We start from the raw sequence: 20,258 nt of genomic DNA, 5'->3' as shown, positions 1-20,258 counted from the left end.
GGCATCAGCTTTTCATGCCACTGTCAAAATGCATGCAAAATATTCGTAAACTTTTCAAAACAAATAAATGTGAATTTGAAAAATACGCATAACAACTGTAAATATTGACACTCACATATTTACTCTGCACCCCCTCTGCGCAAATTGCCCATAAAATCTTAGTGATGCACGCAGTGACAGAAGAAGAAGAAGAAGAAAAAATAGGATCGAAAGAATGAAAGAAGAAGAACGAGAAAGCAAGCTAATAGGGAAGCAAACAAACAAAAAAACAGAGATACAAAAAAGAAAATCTAAGAATTTTGTAAAAGATGCGAACGCCATTTGCGAATGTCATCGTTATTTTCTATTAACAGCTCGTATTTCCATATACCACACTCGGCAAATACGAGGCAAAAAAAAAACTTAAGGGAGCATCGAGAGTTAAACACGTATCGCAAGACGCCAGTTCATGAGCTCCGGGGAGTTTCTTTGAGTTGCGTAAGTTCGGAAGGAGGCAAAACGATGGGTTTTCGGTGGCGCTGGCGTCGGTGGATGGAGAGGAGGCTCGTGCGATAAAAGATCTCTTCTTCAAGCATTATTCTATGACGCGCAACTTAAGGAAGTGTGTTCGGCAAGTGGGAGGTGCACCCAAGTGGAACTTACATTTCCCGCGATGGCACTGCTTTAGCCCCGGGCTACTTTCCCCCCTCGACTTATGACTTTGCGCTTCGATAGAATGCGGAATAATTGCAGTAACGTCAATCTTGCCATTGGATAGCTCTCCTTGCGTGAAAATATCTTTCTGGAATAAATGAATGACGATGAACAGCCGTTCTATTCCCTTTCGCCTTTCGCGCACACACGCGCGCGTGCGCGCGACCGCGACACACACAAGCCCGCCCGATCCTCCCTAGAGCCGCGCTCCCGCGCTCTATTTTTCAATGAGAATCCCGGATTGCTTTTGTTGCTATGCCCATTCGAACAAAGGCATTAATGAAAATGCAACAAAAAGGAGAAGGATATTACGTTGGCTTGACTATGCCTTGGAAATTAGAAGGACTGGTAGAGAGGGGCGTAATAAATTAAAGCTGCAAAACGTCGAGGGGGTTGGGGTGTCGTTTTCGTTTGTGTGTGTATGTGTAGCGCACGTTCCTTTGAGCTTCGCTGCTTCCCGCGTGTACACGGAAGAGCTCGACTGCAAACTTTTCCGCACACTATTCGGGAATCTTCCGATTTGCCACCTTTGACAATTGACAATTGTGGGCGAGGATGGATGATGGATGATGGATGATGGATGATGGATTATGGATGATGGTGGGGCGGGGGGGGGGGGGGGGGGGGGGCAAATCGATATATTCATATTTTCCGGCTCGTTAAAGTATAGTTTAATTATGAGCGCGATTCTGTCGAGGGATTATAAAGGCGCGGGTTACACATTCGATACATCGATCAGCATGATCTAAGAATATTTTCTAACGAATTGCTCCGATAGTGAAACTGACAATGTCGATCGTCGCACTCCAATGATATCATTCCTAATACGAACAATTTTACGTATGTTACGTATGTCAAACGCTTGAAAATTCAGCTATTTGAATAATTAAACGATTATTCTTCAACTTTGATTTGAAAATATTCGTACTTTAAGCCATTAGTAATCCCACAATATTAGAAATATTCGATATTACGTCTTCGCAACGTACGCTTCACGTTCCAAAAAGTTCACGCTCAATTATAATAGATTATGCCCGATAATAATAATCCCCTAACGTTTGAATATTTCAGAATATCGTTCGCCTCTTAACACGTACACGTATGCAGAAGATATGTGATTTTCACGATTAATTTTCTCTTCTGTTCAAAGAAATAGAATTTGAAATAGGCCAAGAAAAACATAAAATTTTCAATTCCATTCGAAGTTACATTACCATATCAGCTAAGGTATTAAACCAAAGAAAAGAAAGAAAAATTGCAAAAAAAAATTGCAAAGAAAGAGAAGATAAAAAACAATGGCAAATTAAAAAAAAATGCACCAATGTCATTAGCGGTCTAATCCGTTGCCGGAGTATATAGAGTAGAAATGTGTACTTTTAAACTTTTCACGTGAGTCTTTCCCGTAGAACATAAAGAATGGAAAAATAAGCTCCAACTCGCGTAACTTTACAGCGCACCATAAACTACGGCCACATTTTAAAATGTTTTAATGTCTATGAAGGACTTTATTTACATTTAATGGCACGTTTAACCTCCTGATGATTAAAACTGATCGCTTAAGCATAGGAAATAAACTTAGTAAAGAAAACAAAAGATGGCAAATCCGCCTCAAACTCACAAAGACTTATTAACGATAAAAAATATATCTGATTCCCACGCAAGTGCTACGTTATGTTACCCCTAATAATTTTCATTTATCTTTCTCGTTTTAGAGTGTATTTGAGCTACCGGTCAAACAAACGTACTTTAGATTAAAATTTTGCAAATTTTCTCACATGTTTTTCAGCCGAATATTAATTACAAGCACTCGGAAAAAATATTCCCCTGAAATTTCGTAGTAATTTTTCTATCCCTATCAAGCTCATCTTTTATTACAACTTTTTATCTTCAAATATTAAAATCTTCCCGCACTTATTACATCCTCCTCCTCCTCTCTCTCTCTCTCTCTCTCTCTCTCTCTCTCTCTCTCTCTCTCTCCGTCTCCTCCCGCCTCTCATTAGCTTCGCCAGTTCCCATATCCAGCGTCCAACCGGGAAATACGAAAAAATACTCGTGCATGATCAATGATCCTGCGAATACTTTTTCATATTTAAGCCACCTAGTCGATATAAATGCCTCCGATTATCGTTCGAAAAATTAATTCACGCCACCTGGATGGAGGCGATCCAAAGGCTTTTATTCATAAGAACAGCGTCGCTCGTCTTATCACGACATTATCGGCAGTGGATTTGCATTTATCCGCCGGGCTTTTCTCAGCACAAAGTGAAGAAAGGGCCGAGTACTAATCAGCCCGGTCCCAAAAAGTCCCATCGACAAACACGGACGAATCATTCTGAGCCAACGGCATATTTAATTATGAGCGCGGTAGCGATTTAAAATTCTCTGGCTCGCAAATTGAATGGATTCGGCAGTGGACGCAGATATGCCTGGCCGCAACGGCACGAGCCCTTTATTTATTTCAAAGGGAGGGGCTCGAGGTGAAACTCGACACGTTTACTTTGCCAACGTTTAACGTTCGTTAGTTGATTCGATTAATTCAATGCGAATTTAGTGAGTTAAAATTTAATTCTTACACTCGGACTAGACTGCGCCTGCGCCGTGCTCATTGCCAAGTATCTCTGCAAATTGCGTCTATCATAATTTATTACGAAATTGATGATTACGGCTAACCGATTCATAACGATTTTATTCGTAATAGACTAAAATATTATATTAAAAAAAAAAAAAAAAAAAAAAAAAAAAAAAAAAAAAAAACCATCACCTTTGCGATTTTGTAAATATGTCAACGACGCGTTCATAAGGTGTTTTATATGTTATTGAGCTAAACTTAAATAATTCAACACAATTTACACTTTGTAGGTACATTTCTGAAACTGTTATAAAGAGTGAAAATTAATGGAAAGTATCAGTTCTCCCGTTAAATACTATAATCAATTGTCCTTAACTTTCCGCGCCATTTTTATCGATGAATAAGAAAATAATTAAAACATTAAATACACGGGGTTTTCATATTTATTAATTAAATGTGCATAAGATAGTAGAGGCTAACTTGAAAAATTAACATACAATTAGATTTAAGATTACACGAGCAGACACTGGAATACGAAATTAAAATGCTCCTGTCACATCTTCATGTGGGTCAAATCTGCAATCATATTTTTTGCAATTCCGCGGATTTATATTCGTTAGTATGTATCTTCGTACCCTCGAATAACGATTTCATTTAATGGGCGCCGTATGAAATTCTTACTGCGCAAATAAAGCACAATGGAGATAGAAATAGAAACAAAAAAAAAACAAAAAAAAAAAAAAAAAAAAAGGAAATGAAGAAAGAAAGAAAAGATAAAAGGAATTCCTCTTGGTGAAAAAGCACGTAGTTAATGTGGACATAAATTATTGCTTAATTATGATGGACGTATTATTTTTTATTCTTGCAGGCGCACAATAGACTGGTTTCGGATTTAGATCAAAATGACATCGAAGTCGTTGAGAGCCAAAGTTTTGCCACGGAAGTCACGACGGCTTTGGAAAAGCTCAAGGGAAAGGATGTTAGAATCATTCTGGGAAATTTTAACGAAGTGTGGGCAAGAAAAATCTTCTGCGAAGCTCACAGGTAAGCTACTTTATTTAATGCGATTAATTTTTCAATTTTACGCCCAGACAATAACACCATTCGTACGAATAAAATCCTTCTTAATAAAGAGAAACGCTGGGCATAAATTTTTATTGCACTTTAATGCAGCGGAGGAACTGTCGATGTGCACAACAAATAAATATTTATGCAGGTATTTCGGAGATTATATCCTATATAATCATACTAAAGTAATTATTTTCAGCATCATTCAAGACTTATAGTCTTGAATATCTCTTAAACTAATATATAAATATAAATATAATAAATGTAATGAAGAAATTAAGCCGTTTAATGAAGAAATACGTTATTATTGTAAACTTTTGGTTTTCACTATCCTATGGCATATAATACCAATCCGTAAATAGCTTGTTAATGAAATGATCTCCTTACGTAGTAGGACGAAAGAATGCTTAGAAACTTTATTGCCAAAAACTCATGAAAATGCCAAAGTTTCACAAAACGTAAAAATTAATATGTAAAAAAAAAATGTCGCTCCTTATTCCAAAAGTTATTCCTATTCGTCATGAGCAAGCGAAGTAAAAAGTTTGGCCGATATAAAATATAATTTATTTATTCGCGCCGAGTTTTTTACTATTTACTATTTACTATTTACTATTTACTATTTACTGGAGTGAAATTTCGGTATCCCGTCAGAATGCGGATGGCAAAGAAGAAGAAGAAGAAGAAGAAGAAAAACCGCATCGACCGAACATGCGAATGCACCCGCGCGCGCGCATATTAATCATCGATGCTCAATATACGAATAGTTTATCTCCTTACACAGGTTAAAGATGTACGGAAGGAAGTATCAATGGGTGATCGTGGGAATGTACACGGAGGAATGGTGGCTACGACCGGATATCGTCTGCGCCTCCCTCGAGCTCCAGGAAGCCTTACACGGCACTATTTTAACCGACCTACTTCCTTTATCAACGGAGCAACAGATCACAGTCTCCGGGATCGTAAGTGCAGAAGAATTTTCATTTCCCAATAGTCGCGCCAGCCCCACCCCATACACCTACCCCTTTTACCGCGAGCAAATCTTTCTGATACACTATCACGAACGAGTCGCGCCATAATATCCCGACGGGTTTCTCGCCCTCCCTTAATACCATTCTTTTTTTTTTTTTTCTTCTTTTTTTTTTCTTTTTTCTATGCCTGTAATATTACTTTATTGTTTCGTTTGTGTATTCGCTGCGCCATTTGTCTGACACTATATTCTCATTAAGGGAATGCTTAAGAAGGAAGTGAAAAATAATAGTAAGAGGACTCGTTTCAACTCATTTCCAAATGCCCTCGCTTACTCAACCCCTCGTTTATTACAAGAATTGAGCTCAATTTATAAGGGTTCTATACCACCTAAGAATAACAATTAATTTCGAGGCCTTCCTAGATGTATTTCTTTTACCCTCGATCTCTCATGTCGGGAAGCGAGCGGAGCTCGATGAAGCTTATAAAGCCGACTAAATCGATATATATATATATATATATATATATATATACATATGTATTTGCCTTAAATATTGACGCACGTCACTCCGAGAAGCTTTCAAATTTGAATTATACGAAGAAATCACTGCCTGTCAATGATAAGTGGATTGAATATTGAGTAAAATGAGAGAGGGAGAGAGAGAGAGAGAGAGAGAAACGACAACGACGACGTCATATTTGATCTGTCAGTATTTTATATTAACTGAACTTACGATCTCTATCATTTCTAATGTATATGATGAATCATAACAGATGCAAACTTTACCTCTCGTCATATTCTTATATTTTTTGGCCAATCTTCACGTCCCTCTTAATCACAAGTTCTCAGCAACTACCGATCTAACATTATTGATCTGTCGATGCATCGAATAGTCTAAATTTTTCTTTTCATACAGTAATTGACGCGTAATTAATTGTTGACCCCAACTCGATCTCATTCCTATATCCTATTCGTCTGCCGAATTTCCATTTCCCTTATGCACAAAAAACGTATGATAATAAATTGTGTCAACATTTTTATAATACCCGTGCACCCGTCGTCTATCCACCGGTACATGCAATTGCTACGTACGTGTAATATATGCGGTCTTTACTGTAATTTTGTAAAATTTAACTACGTCGATCCCTAGTAACGCAACAAATTAAAAATGTTTAAGTTTTATAATAAATGGAAATACAATGGCGTATTATGAGTGTTTATTTCGTCGTTATTTCGTGCTTCACTAAATTCTTGAATTAATTAAAATTTACACTATTTATCATAATTAAACGAGTATTAAATATTATTTTAAATTATAATTATTCTCCAGACGGATTCTCTAAAGTTTGCTCATAATCAAGCCAAGTTTTGCCGAAGTAAATAACAATTCCCAAGTCACGAAAACTTATCAATTATAAATATTAATTGCTGGCAATCGTTTGTGGAAAATGTCGAGCATTGTCGCCTATTATTAAATAATTATTCCATTCCAAAGTGCATTATTATTAAGATAATATTCGTGTGCTTCGGTGATGCATGATAATGTAGGATCTTGGAAAGTCAATCGTTATATTTAGCGATGTGAGAGAAGAAACGAAAGGCGGGACATTGAGTTCCTCGAGTTGGCCACTTGTTCAAGGTACTTTTCGCCATATATCCTGGCCCCGATTCGCTTGTCTATACCTTATAATACAGCATACACTTTCGGGATGCAAAGCAGCTTAGTTTTTGCGCTCGGTATAGCGCGTATGATCTCCTTTCTCCTAACAAGGAAGGAAAAATTTTGAAAACCATTGCTGGAAACGTCAGCCCAATGGTGTCATTCAACTCACCGACTTCACTCTCAATTCCACTCCCTCGTTTTATCAGGTGGTTTGCCTCATCACCCTTGAGCCGCAGCGTGGCACCTCGAGTGAAAGTCTTTCATCCGGGGGTCGGTTAACTAAGTGGCGCCTACGACCACTTGGACTGCGTTGGCGTGCGCGAGCAAATAAAGGAAATATCATCTTTGTCGATAAATCCTGCAGTTTCGCCGCTACAGCCTAAGCGGGTTGGTAAACTCGGGGGGGGGGGGGTTTACCCGATCACATTTCGGAAAAATTGGGATCGCGAGAAGGAGGATGCAATGGAAGGATTGAGAAAAAGCGACGAAAAAGCGAGGCCTACTTTCCCGGAGACGGAATCGTCGAGGCCGATATACGGCCAGAATGTTTCAACCAACCCGAGATTGGATCGTGATATCTCGGTGATCGAGTGTGAGAATAAGTGTGAGCAAATTTTCAAAAATAGAGTTCTTGTTGGTGCGCGTCCGCACCCTCCAGTGCCCAGAGACAGGCGTCCTTCCACCGAATTAGACATTGCAGTTTCAATATTGTTTCCATCTTCTTTTCGCACCAAAGTCTCGAGCCTCCATCAAAGTAGCGAGTCACTTGAATAGAAAATGAATTGCTACGCTTAAATGAGAGCATAAAGCGAAGTTTGTTCGCGAGGACATGTTTTTGGGATGAAATGTCGCACGAGGAAGATCACGTGGCATGTTAAGCACGAATGAACTAGATGATTCCGAGAATAAAGAGTCCTTTATATTGTTCATTCTATACTATTCGTTATGTAACATAATTTATATTTTTCCCGAGGAAAAAATATACAGAGAATAATGAGTTCTCACTTTTGTCTATAATAAATTTCTTTGATGCCTAAGAATGATTATTGATGTAATCAAATTTATCGCGCACTTTGATGCACCGATGAAGCAACCTATTATTATCACTATCATAATTATCATAATCATTGTCATCGTCGTTGTCGTCGTCATCGTCGTCATCGTCGTCATCGTCATCATAATCATCATCGTCCTCATTTTCAATATTGTTTTAATCGTTCGATCAATCATCATCGTTGCCATCGTCAGCACCATTATCATCATTATCAATGCCGCTGCTGTTGTTATTATTGTTGTTGCCGACGTTGTTGTCAATGTCAATATTATCCATATTATTATTATTAACTAAAGTAATGTTGACGTTCGGATAACGGGAATAAATGAGAAAAAAGACGAGAGAATAAGGATTGTCGAGAACATTATCGTTGTGTTCTCAATATCTTAAAAACCATGTATGTGTAAAAAAGTAACCAAGTTATTAGGATATTGACTTCTGTGTGTATACATACACACACGAGCGCAAACGCATACATTACACCGGATATGCATTTTCACGTGCACCCCTTATCGTAAATCCGGGATTGCCCATAGCCATCGTTCGATACCTCTACACTACTGAATGTCGAATGACGAGCGAACGATTGATGCATCGAAACAGTCGTTTATTCGAGAGAAAAGAGAGACAAGGGAAAGAAATGAATACAAACGGCAAAATGAGAACAAAAACAAAATAAAAAAATACACAAAAATATCTTTATAAAGTAACAAGTAGCGGCGACGAATGAACGCGAGCTTTATGGATTCTTAATAAAGTCCTAAAGGATAAGCTCGTGTCGACAGCTCATTTCGCGTCTATCAAACTCTCGAGCGATAAGTGAAATGAGATTTGCGTTGCGTGATTGCGCGCTTGATAACGCAAGGCCGAGGACGAGGTGAAGTACACGATAATGAATATGCCCGCCAGACGCCGGACGAGTACCTGACGGAGTACGACGCACGCCGAGGGACGGATTACTCTCGCTTCCACGGCTACACGTACGACGGGATCTGGGCGGTGGCGCTGGCTATTCAGCACGTGGCCCGCAGGATACGGCACTTCCGACGCAACCAGACAGTCGCCGACTTCCGATACCGGGACGAGCTCTGGGAGCGGCTCTTCCTCGAGGCCCTCAAGAACACGAGCTTCGAGGGCGTCACCGTAAGTTTTCTAATTCCATTATCCTTCCTGGCTTATTCGCTGTGGCACCTAATGGATCCAGCCCACCGCTCCCGCCACCCGGGATATCCGCTTGCATCTAATCCCGTTAACGCGGCAAAACTATTGCCGGGCCACGAGTGGGAGAGTTCCATCCCCTTTTTGGACCATTGAACTTAACAACGAGTCGTTACTCACTCGCTCAAATTGCCGCCACTATGAAGCCTCGCTAAAATGCTTCCGAGAGCTTGAAATTATTAACTACCCCTCGAATAATTGCCGGTTTACAGTTACGAGTTTCGTATTATCGGCACGAGGCTCGGCAAAATTCTCCTCCCTTTATGATGCGGTGATGAGTAGTCAAGCTTTCCGTCGTTCCGGTCGTTTGCCATTAAGCACGTATTAACGCGATGACATTATCAATCTTGCACATTAAGAATCCGCACGATTGATATGATAGAGATTGAGGAGCGGAGCGACGGTCAGACTTCTTCTGTATCCTTAAAAATCGTTAACTTCTATGGTCGTTTAATGAAGGTGAGCGCGCGTCGGGACACGACTCGACCTTTTGTCCGCTCATTTGACCATAAGCAACGATTAATAATGAAATTATCGCCAAGATGGATGCCCTGACGCTCTTGCCAATCTCTTGCCGATGCAAAAGTGTGCTTGAGCACACACAACTTGCGGCTCTAATAAGACTCCTGATTTTAGGCGGCCAAACGGCTTCATTAAACATTCAGTGTCATTTCGGAAAATAGAATTATCGCGCTAGAGGGCGCGCGAAGCTACGGGAATCTTGCCTACAATTAATAATGAATGGAGTCGTGGAGTCGCTTACCCCCGGCGCGATACAGGATAGATACGAGATAAGCCGTTATTATGAAGCGCGGTTGCTTTAACTTGATTTGGCACTGGTGGCGGTGGTGGTGGCCGGTGGGGGAGGTGGCGGTGGCAATAGCGGTGGCGGTGGCGGATATGGCGGTGACGCGCTTCTCGACTCAGCCGAACGTCTCCCCCGAAGTCGGGACTGAGCATTAGGGGTTATCTCGTAATTTTCCTCGCCTACGTGCCCGCAAGATGTTCATGCCTTAATCGCGCGAGACGACGAGGTGCTCTTGTCCACGGAGAGATCGGGTGAATTCGCGGATGAGGTAGGATCGGCGGGCGGGGGGAAGGGAAGAAATGAAGTTGATGGAGGAGGACTGACGCTTCGCTCGCAATCACTACGCGCGTAAATGTCTCGACACTTTTATCAAAGATTTAATGCTCGGCCATTCGTATTACAGTTTGCGCGCTTCGTTTTTTGATTTTTTTCCCGCTTCGAAATTTTACTGCCTAAGACGAAACTTTGATATCCAATTACCGAATAATGGATTCCCAGCTCCCGCTCAATTATTTCATTTACATTATTATTAAACTTCAATCCAACGTTTATTTAGATTTACTTTTCATTTTATAGTATTTCCGTTATTTCATTAGAGAGAGAGAGAGAGAGAGAGAGAGAGAGAGAGAGCAAGATAGAGTGACGTTGTTGCACGGTTGCTGCAACGATTATGGAACTCCGGACAACGAATAAAGGCACTTAAATTGATAATTAAAATTTCTTTCCAGGGTCCCGTACGTTTTTACGATAACGAAAGAAAAGCGTACATCCTACTAAAGCAATTTCAAAGTAAGTACGAAATTTTTTCACCTCACTCTTTCACCAAAAATGCACTTTACAAATTGGCGTTTCCTTTAACGATCCTGCTGGATAACGGGTCAATTAATCGGTAAATCAATTCTCCCAGGAACGATCCCGATTTAAAATACATGGAGTCGAGAGCGATAACATTTTGGAAAATTCGACAAGTTGCATACAAAAATCGATAGATCGAAGAAAAAAGTGACCGGTCCGCAAGAGGTGTGATAAAAAAAAAAAAAAAAAAAAAAAAAAAAGGAAAGAAAGAGAAAAGAAATTTTAATTGGCCGTTAAAGTAAAACTTATAGGGAGCAATCTCAATCGATTGCCCTCGAGATTTATAAGCGAGATAACAGAAATAAAAATGTCAATTGCATTCAAGGGCGGGATGTTAAAAAAAATTTGCTTGGAAAGTGGGCACTTTTTCGTTCGCATCGATCGCTCGAGTAGGTCGAGTAAAATCGTAAAAATCCCGTGGAATGCAACGAGTAAATGTTATGTCGTCCCGTTTCAAAGCGTATAGAGTTCATAATGTCGTTATAGCGAGCTAATTTTCATCAAATATATGAACACTCGTACCGATCGAGTCGGTATTAACTTGGCTCTTCCAGTATATTCCCGACGAACATAACTTGCACCTTAATATCGCTTGATGTCGACTGAGGATAAAAATTGCATTGTGTCGGGACGATGCTACTATATTTAAATAAGTAAGTCGACGTAAGGGTTTCGGGCGAAGATAAAAATTGGCCAAAATTGGCTAACGGAATTTGGTTAAGAATTCTCGGGAGATGGATGGATAATGTAATTTTCGTTTGCCTATCGTCGGATCGAGATAGATCGCGAAGAGGGGAGTGAGAGAGCAACGAAGAAGTTCTGATTCCAATGCGTGGCATAAAAAGCCAGTATAACGAAGTTTTCCCTATATAAAGCGATACGAACTCGACTTCCTTTATTCGCATTCACGTCGACGCTGCCGTAGCAATAAAACTTTGCTTAAGCGCGTGACGGAACCTTAGATGGCTCCGGTACGGGATCTATGCTAAGGTTACGGGAAATATCGAGTCGCGATTCGATCGGATCCTTCATTATCGCAAAATATAAAGATCCTGGCAAAGCTGAGGCGCGGTAGAGGGGCTTTTTGCCCTCGGCATAGGACGCGTTACTCTGTACGGAAGTGAAAAATGCAATTTTATTCTCATCAAACACGCGGTAACGTTTCAACGGCGCAATGTTATTATCCGCTCGCGTGTACAGTAGCTGCACGTGTGTCACATCCGGATGGCCGTACTTACATTTTGTCAGGCGAGATTATCTCGCTGTTGGTAAAATTTTTATTTCAGATTTATTTGCCGCTACGGAGCGGCGATGGGCGGATGGTATGGGGATAGGGTCGGAGGGGCAAATTTTTGCCTCACTTTGGTCTCGTACCGTTTGTCGCAGATTTATTGAATTGTGATTTTGTTGTATTATTTGCTGCCTTAATAATTATATAAGCGAATATCGAATAATAATAATAATAATAATAATAATGATGATGATAATATGAATAATAATGATAATAATAATAATGATGATGATAATATGAATAATAATAATAATAATAATAATAATGATAATGATAATAATAAGCGGCCATTGCTTTAATCTTTTATTCTAGTAAGTAACTGTCGTGCTTTTAACGCGAGGCACTTTTTGCAGCTAACGATGACAGTTTTATAAGCAAAGTGGAGAAGATTTTACGAAATCAGAGGCAATAAAGCATTGGCGATAGCTGCGAATGTATTATTATTATTATTATTATAGGAAAACGCACGGTCTCGTCTGTCACCTAATAATCTTAATGATCAACTAATACGTGGGCGCTTTTAAAGGTGGCAATGAAGTGAAAGTGGGCGAATACGACGCAATTACCGGCACATTAGATTTTACACGAGGACAGCCTCTGGTCTGGCGCGGCAAGTCACCACCAAAAGACAGGACGCTACACATAATCGAACATTCTACAGTGAACATTACGATTTATGCGGTGCTTGCTTCGGCTGCAAGCCTTGGCATTGTTATGGCTGCTGTTTTCCTCGCCATAAACATCAAGTACAGGAATCAGAGGTATGCTATGGTGTCGATCGATTTTATAATATATATATATATATATATGTGTGTGTGTGTGTGTGTGTGTGTGTATGTGCGGGAAATGTAGGCGGCAGTTTGAATGGGAGGGGAAAAAAAAACCAATGAGATCGACGAAGGCGCGATATAATGACAGGAACGAGCCAAGCCTTACGAGCTCTTACGATTGCCAAGCGACTTTTATGATTTATTCATCGAGTTAACAAAGTGCCGCTTCCAGTTTCTCGCGATCGCGTATCGGCTTTACACTAGTTTTATCGAGCACCGGTAATATGATCACACGTAGCCAATGCATCCCTCGTGAAATATTCCGGCCTTCCGGGGAATAATTTTCAGCTGCTGTAATGCTCCTTTAGGTACATAAAAATGTCCTCGCCCCACCTCAACAACCTCATTATCGTCGGTTGCATGCTGACTTATAGCAGCGTCATCTTCCTCGGCTTGGACTCGCAGTTGTCGAGCGTCACGGCTTTCCCATACATTTGCACGGCGAGGGCGTGGCTCCTCATGGCCGGTTTTTCTCTGGCCTTTGGCTCCATGTTCTCCAAAACCTGGAGGGTACACTCCATCTTTACGGACGTTAAGCTGAACAAGAAGGTGAGCAAACCCTCCGATTCCTTATCAATCGTTCATCTATGTTTACGCGTTTAGGCATATTAACATTTAAACTGATCTCGTCATCCAAACTGACGCTTCATAGATCTTTATAATAACGAATTTGAATTTTCGCTTTTTCAACTATTGTTTGCATGCGTGTAAATTGTCTTATGTCTATAAAGTCGTGTGCTTATTAAAAATATAATCGATTTGTTTTTTACTCCGTAGGTTATTAAGGACTATCAGCTTTTTATGGTTGTCGGTGTGTTACTCTTTATTGATCTAGCGATAATGACAACTTGGCAAGTGGCCGATCCGTTTTACAGAGAAACAAAGCAAATGGAGCCCTACGTGAGTATTGAAATGAAACAACAACAACAACAACAACAACAACAACAACAAAATATCAATATTTACTTAACAATGGAGTATAATAGTAAGGATGATAAATAAAAATACACGTTAATTATTTTTTTAGCCGCATCCTTCTAGCGAAGATATTATAATCATGCCGGAGAACGAGTATTGCCAGAGCAATCGAATGACTGTGTATTTAGGAAGTATATACGCTTATAAAGGTCTTTTAATGGTAAGCCAAAATTAAAGAAAAAATTAAGATAAGAGACGCTTAAGCGGTAATACAATAGATAGAGATTGAAAAAGATAGTAAACATTTGGTAAAGCTTGGTACAATGATGCTTCAACATTTCAATTGTATCGCGCGACTTGAGCTCTCTTGTCACGGAAACTTCCACGTTGTAAAATAGACGTGGCATCTATTTTACCAGACAAACCTTAACCAATATCTCCCATATATATATATATATATATATATATATATATATATATATATATGTATATTAATATATGTATAAAATATATGATAAGTGTATACTCGAATAATGGGAGAAATTTTCAACAATACCGGTTGTGCACATATGTCTTGGATACTCAATACGAGAATATAGAATATGATCACTCTTGCTCGTTCCTCTTATTTCAAAATTCCAATTCAATGCCTCATTCCTCAAATTATCTATTCATAAATTTATATTACGGATTAATTGTATGCTAAATATGAGCGTAGTAATGTTCATGCACAGAGTAAACGAAAAATTTTATAATAGCAAATGTAACTTTTACAAACTATAATGCATCATTTGCAAGAAAATGGAAGTTAAAATTTTGAAAAGCTGCTGTAACTTTATTTCATTAATTCAGTTTGAAATTGAAATGGGATCTTAATTGCTATAGTTAGAAATCCAAATAAGACTAGTTGGTAAAATTTTCAAATTACATCTCGTATAATTCGAAAGTATTAAGCTATTTGGTGAGAGTGCCACAAGACAGTAATTTAAACATCGAATATTATTTTACTTAAAGCGCACCTTTTCCAATTCCTACATTACAAAAAATTAATCTGTACTTTACAATTATAATAATAAGCATATGCTATTACTATATATATATATATATATATATATATATATATATAATCTATATATAAATGTCCGTGTCGACACATGGAGATTAGCTAATGATGATCCGGCAACAAATGCCAGCTGTCAAAGTTATTTTTGACGCGAGTATAATACTCGTGACCTGAAAGTTTCGCGCAAACGTCGAGTAGGAAAGGGAGTAGCTAGCTGGTGATGGCCGAGGTTCCAAGGTACGAACGGGGAACAAAGCCGTAAACTTTGTTGTTGTTGCAGATATTTGGCGCTTTCCTGGCATGGGAGACGCGACACGTCAGCATACCGGCACTAAACGACAGCAAGTACGTCGGCATGAGCGTTTACAACGTCGTTATAATGTGCGTCACGGGGGCGGCGATCAGCTTTGTGTTGGCCGATAAGCAGGACGCCATGTTCATTATGCTGGCGGTTTTCATAATATTTTGCAGCACCGCCACGCTCTGCCTCGTTTTTGTGCCGAAGGTAACTATCACGAGCGAGGGCAATCCCGAGGTTTAAAATGAAATTGTGATACAACGGGGCTCTCACTCGAGTTGCATCAAGGGTCCCAATAAATGATAATTCCCAACTATAATCGACCGAGATGATATTTATGTTAAAGGAGCCTGCTTTCGCGATTAAACGCGACGAATTTTTTACGAGCATTTGCAACGATTTGTACGTGGAAATTGACGAGAGTTAACAAATCCTTCGGATTTTCTGCTTAGTTTACATTATATAAAGAACATTGACAATTCATGATAAAATTCTGGTTTATTCGACTTGAATTTAGATGAGATTGCTAGGATATAGAAAATTAAAAGAAATGAATTTTTAATTGTATTGTTTAAGTGGCTTTGAGCTAATAGTCGCATTAAAGAAAATAATAACGAATAAGAAAGATCACTCTGATGATGATTATAGCTGATAGAGTTGCGAAGAAATCCTCAGGGCCAGATAGACAAGAGATTTAGGCCAACTTTGAGGCCGATGTCGAAGGCGCGAAGGGACTCGACGGTGAGCGAACTGGAGGAGCGCCTAAAGGACGTGACGACGGCCAATCAAAAATTTCGAAAGCAGCTTCACGAGCGCGATTCCGAGCTCCAGGTTCGTGACGACATTCTCATAATTCACGCGCTACCTCGGGCGCAGACTCTACATTATTTTCCCTTACAGATGTACTTAAGAAGACTTGGCGACGATAGCATTGTGGACACGCAGACGGCAATGGACAAGTTAAGTGTGCCGAGGCACGATGTGACCATTAAGCGAGAAGGTATTATTTTCTACTTTAATTGCATTCTCGATTATTTCGCGAATAATTCACCATTCTCGCATTATTAACGACAGGCTCTCTTAAGCCTCTTTTAATTCTAAATTATATTGTGCGCGCGCGCCCGAGCATGCGAGTCGAGTGCGAGCGTGCATGTTCATATGGATGCGCGTGTGTGCGTGCAGATAATTTATGTGCCGTGAGCGTGATTGTGTGTAAATAATATTAGACGAAAAATAGTTAAGTGCATCACCTTATTCACAATCTGTATGCTAGAGCCCAGCATCCAGCGGAATTGTACTCAAAATTTAAAAGGTCAGTTCACACGTACGGCAAGTAATGTTCCTTATATTCGGAATGGCCATTACTCGTAATAAAATGGAATGATATTCGAAATGCATGCAAATTCAGGCAGTTTTAAACTTTGGATATAATAGCATTCGTTAATATAGTTTATTGGTAGATGGATAGATAAACATTGACACTGCATATTTTCTTTATTACACACAAAAGCCATTACATGCAGAAGTTCATTGGTACTTATGATTATGCGTATAAAATATAAAAATTAATTTATTTTATGCACGATACAAATTATATAGATGATTCAATTATATAGATGATTATTCATAATTTTATTTGCTCATCTAATGTGGAAATTCATCCCGTACGTTTACGTATATTACATACACTCAATATTTCATTTTTTGTTGGAATTTAGATGGTAGATAATGCGAAATGAAACATTCAAATATCAAATGTATTTGATCGCATAACAAATAGCAATTGCACGATATTTTAGCGAAACTTTGCTCGATAATCTCATCTATATATGTATCTATATAGGTGTGTGCGTGAGCGCGTGTTTGCATGCGCGTGTGTGTGAACAAAAGATAAAGAAAAGAAAAAGGAAGAAATTTAATGTCTACTATTAATTGGTGTATTAAAAAATAATTTTAGTCAAATCGCATTTTCATTTTTTGTTTATTTTTTTTTTTTTCATTAACTTTTTTTTATAAATAAACTACTATTTCTCTCTCACTATCTCTCTCTCTCTCTCTCTCTCTCTCTCTCTCTTTCTCTCTCTCTCTCTCTCTCTCTCAAGTCTTAAAGCCAGCCGTAAGATATAATTATGTTACAGGTCCATCGGTCACCACGGAAACGACCGATGTCTCCATGTCCATGTGCAGTTTAAATTCAACGACAAACATCTCTCAACTAGAGGGAGATTATGTCAACGTAAGCTCGTTAGAGCAACAGGTTACCAAGTGCGTAAATCCAGTTACTTATATTATTTATATGATATATATTCTTATTTTTAATCATCATCCCTTTTCTTCCAAATCCCTGAAGGATGATTAATTTAGAAAGTTGTAGTAAGTCTTGATTCGTTATAGCATTGTCGAGCTCAACTGCTTCTTCGTCCTTATAACTTTGTAATCGATTTGTAAACTCTTGCGTGACGAGTGAGATTTGAAATAAAGTAATTGGAACTGCAACAATTTTCACGTAATAACTTACGCACTTTAGACTAAAAAAGTTTCCTGCACATACACAATCTCATTGAAAGTATTTAAGGATAATAACATTTGTTGTAATTACAATAGCCTACGGTTTACTCATTATTCTCATTATTATTATTATTATTATTATTATTATTATTATTATTATTATTATTATTATTATTATTATTATTACAACTATTCTTATTCTTCTTCATCTTTTTCTTCTTATTATTATCGTTATTATTTTTATTATTATTATCATTATCATTATCATTATTATTATTATTGTTATTATTATTATCATTATTATTATTATTATTAGTAGTAGTAGTAGTAGTAGTAGTAGTAGTAGTAGTAGTAGTAGTAGTAGTAGTAGTAGTAGTAGTAGTAGTAGTAGTAGTAGTAGTAGTAGTAGTAGTAGTAGTAGTAGTAGTAGTAGTAGTTGTTGTAGTAGTAGTTGTTGTAGTAGTAGTTGTTGTAGTAGTAGTTGTTGTAGTAGTAGTTGTTGTAGTAGTAGTTGTTGTAGTAGTAGTTGTTGTAGTAGTAGTTGTTGTAGTAGTAGTTGTAGTAGTAGTAGTAGTAGTAGTAGTAGTTGTTGTAGTAGTAGTTGTTGTAGTAGTAGTAGAATTTAGTTTTAACTTTTAGATGTTTACGACGTCATAGTAACGTTATTTGTAATGTGCAAGGTAGAGGTGCAAAAACTCTGATAATTGATGGGCGTCTGATTTCGCAATATTATTGCGTTAGAAGAACGATTTAAAGATCAAATTCCACGTTGTCGTTTCTACATTTAATTGAGAAAGTATCTGAAATTCGAGACTCCTGCTACGCCAGGAAAACGATATTAATGATAATTGCCAGAAAGCATCTGGCAAACATATTAAAAAAAAAAAAAAAGTATATATATATATATGTGTGTTAATTATCGTTATTATGATTCAAATTTCCTTTCGTAAATATTCCAAATGATTAGAATTTAAATAAATTCATTGCGTACTTCTACTCTCGCGTAGTAATACAATATTTCAACATTTCATCAATTAGTTACAAGCTGCTCGGCAACCGAATATCCGTTTGTGCCTTCGTCAACTGAAAAGAGCATAAACATTGTTGTTCTGTGTCAAATATTTTATATTTATAAAAAGAGATATTATATGCCGGCTAATTGGAACGTATTTTCACATTCTCCTGTCCCTCGTGCTTGCTCTATCATATTTATCAGAAAATGAGTAATCACTGATTAATGTTGATATGAAATTTGTAAATTCATTGTCAAAAAATGTCGGCGCCTAAAACGTAAAAAGTCCCTTATTGTGTCCTTTATTTACTATCACCTGTTACATAAAGAACCATTCCGCTTAATTCACATGCCAACGTAATTTTTTACTTCTTAATTTAACATTATTAAATTGGGAAAAACTTTGTTCCTACGAATGATTCTCATTACATGCTTTGGAGTAGCACAGTTACGGCTAAAGATTTATGCGTCCAGAAGCCATTCGTAACTATTAACCTTTTTGCAAATGACGCTTATGATATCGTATATTATACCTTAACGTTATCTCATTTTACGCTCTCATTATCTCTTTTCTTTGTGCTACACTTTATTATGGGCACTAAGTTTCGTAAACATCGTATTTCGTCGTAAAACGCTATTATTGCTTTCCTAAATTTCCAACCGATACGGTATTTATTGCTCAAAGAACGAATAAACACTTGCAAGTAGCCCAAAGTAGTTTGAAAAAGCAATATAACTAGGTAAAAAGCAGATTTTATCGGTGAAAAAATAAGGATGGTGTGGGTTGCTGGGGGGGGGGGGGGGAGTAAAGACATATAAAAACAGTCGAGCGCATAAAACTATTATCGACGCCACAACTAATCTATATCGAAGCACGTAGCATTGTGAAGTGAAATGATTGATAAGGGAGTAAATTATAAAATTCCCTTGTATCTCCATTTTTACTTATTAATTTTTCCGACTGATCCATACCTCGAGTGCCCGAGAAAGTTGCTCCCAGTAATATAATCACGCATGCGTTTTGGTCCGAACAGGAAGAAGACGTCGTTCTCGAACACGACGGTGAGCGGGGAAGGCGAGCGAGCCCCGGTGACGTCGCACGGGCTACTGCCCTCGGCTCTCAAGCAGCCGAGCGACACCGGGGCTGGGAACTTGCGGCGGAGGACGCGAATCACTAGCTCCGAGACCAATTGCCGGGCGACCAGCGCCGAGTACATCGAGGAGTCGCACTCGAACGAGGAGGATCCCGAGGTCGAGGCCCCGGCGAAAGATTCACGTCGTTCGCGTCTTCCGACTCCGCCGCCCCCCAAAAACGTCTCCTTCAGCGAACTCCACGAGCAGAGCTATCTAGAGGAGTCGATCCTCCCACCGCCCATGCAATTCGTGCCCAAGCACAGATATGCCGGTAATTTTTGCGAGCCTGACTCTTCCGACATTCCCTGA

General features: G+C 38.8%; 1 protein-coding gene across 1 annotated transcript in view; it reads left to right on the top strand.

The window, feature by feature from the left end:
- GABA-B-R2 (gamma-aminobutyric acid type B receptor subunit 2) overlaps positions 1-20,258 on the top strand; it is a 48,569-nt gene extending 28,311 nt beyond the window's left edge. Inside the window, exons 4-16 of the mRNA XM_011502817.1 lie at positions 4,131-4,306; positions 5,112-5,289; positions 8,924-9,157; positions 10,769-10,829; positions 12,713-12,947; positions 13,325-13,565; positions 13,794-13,916; positions 14,044-14,154; positions 15,278-15,502; positions 15,944-16,126; positions 16,196-16,295; positions 17,434-17,560; positions 19,850-20,258. Coding sequence (XP_011501119.1) covers positions 4,131-4,306; positions 5,112-5,289; positions 8,924-9,157; positions 10,769-10,829; positions 12,713-12,947; positions 13,325-13,565; positions 13,794-13,916; positions 14,044-14,154; positions 15,278-15,502; positions 15,944-16,126; positions 16,196-16,295; positions 17,434-17,560; positions 19,850-20,258 — 2,403 coding nt within the window. The remainder of the gene's footprint in view (positions 1-4,130; positions 4,307-5,111; positions 5,290-8,923; positions 9,158-10,768; positions 10,830-12,712; positions 12,948-13,324; positions 13,566-13,793; positions 13,917-14,043; positions 14,155-15,277; positions 15,503-15,943; positions 16,127-16,195; positions 16,296-17,433; positions 17,561-19,849) is intronic.

This window comes from Ceratosolen solmsi, unplaced genomic scaffold (genome assembly GCF_000503995.2).
Source record: "Ceratosolen solmsi marchali unplaced genomic scaffold, CerSol_1.0 scaffold10, whole genome shotgun sequence".
Taxonomy (NCBI): Eukaryota; Metazoa; Arthropoda; class Insecta; order Hymenoptera; family Agaonidae; genus Ceratosolen; species Ceratosolen solmsi.
This window is presented reverse-complemented; position numbering and strand designations above follow the sequence as displayed.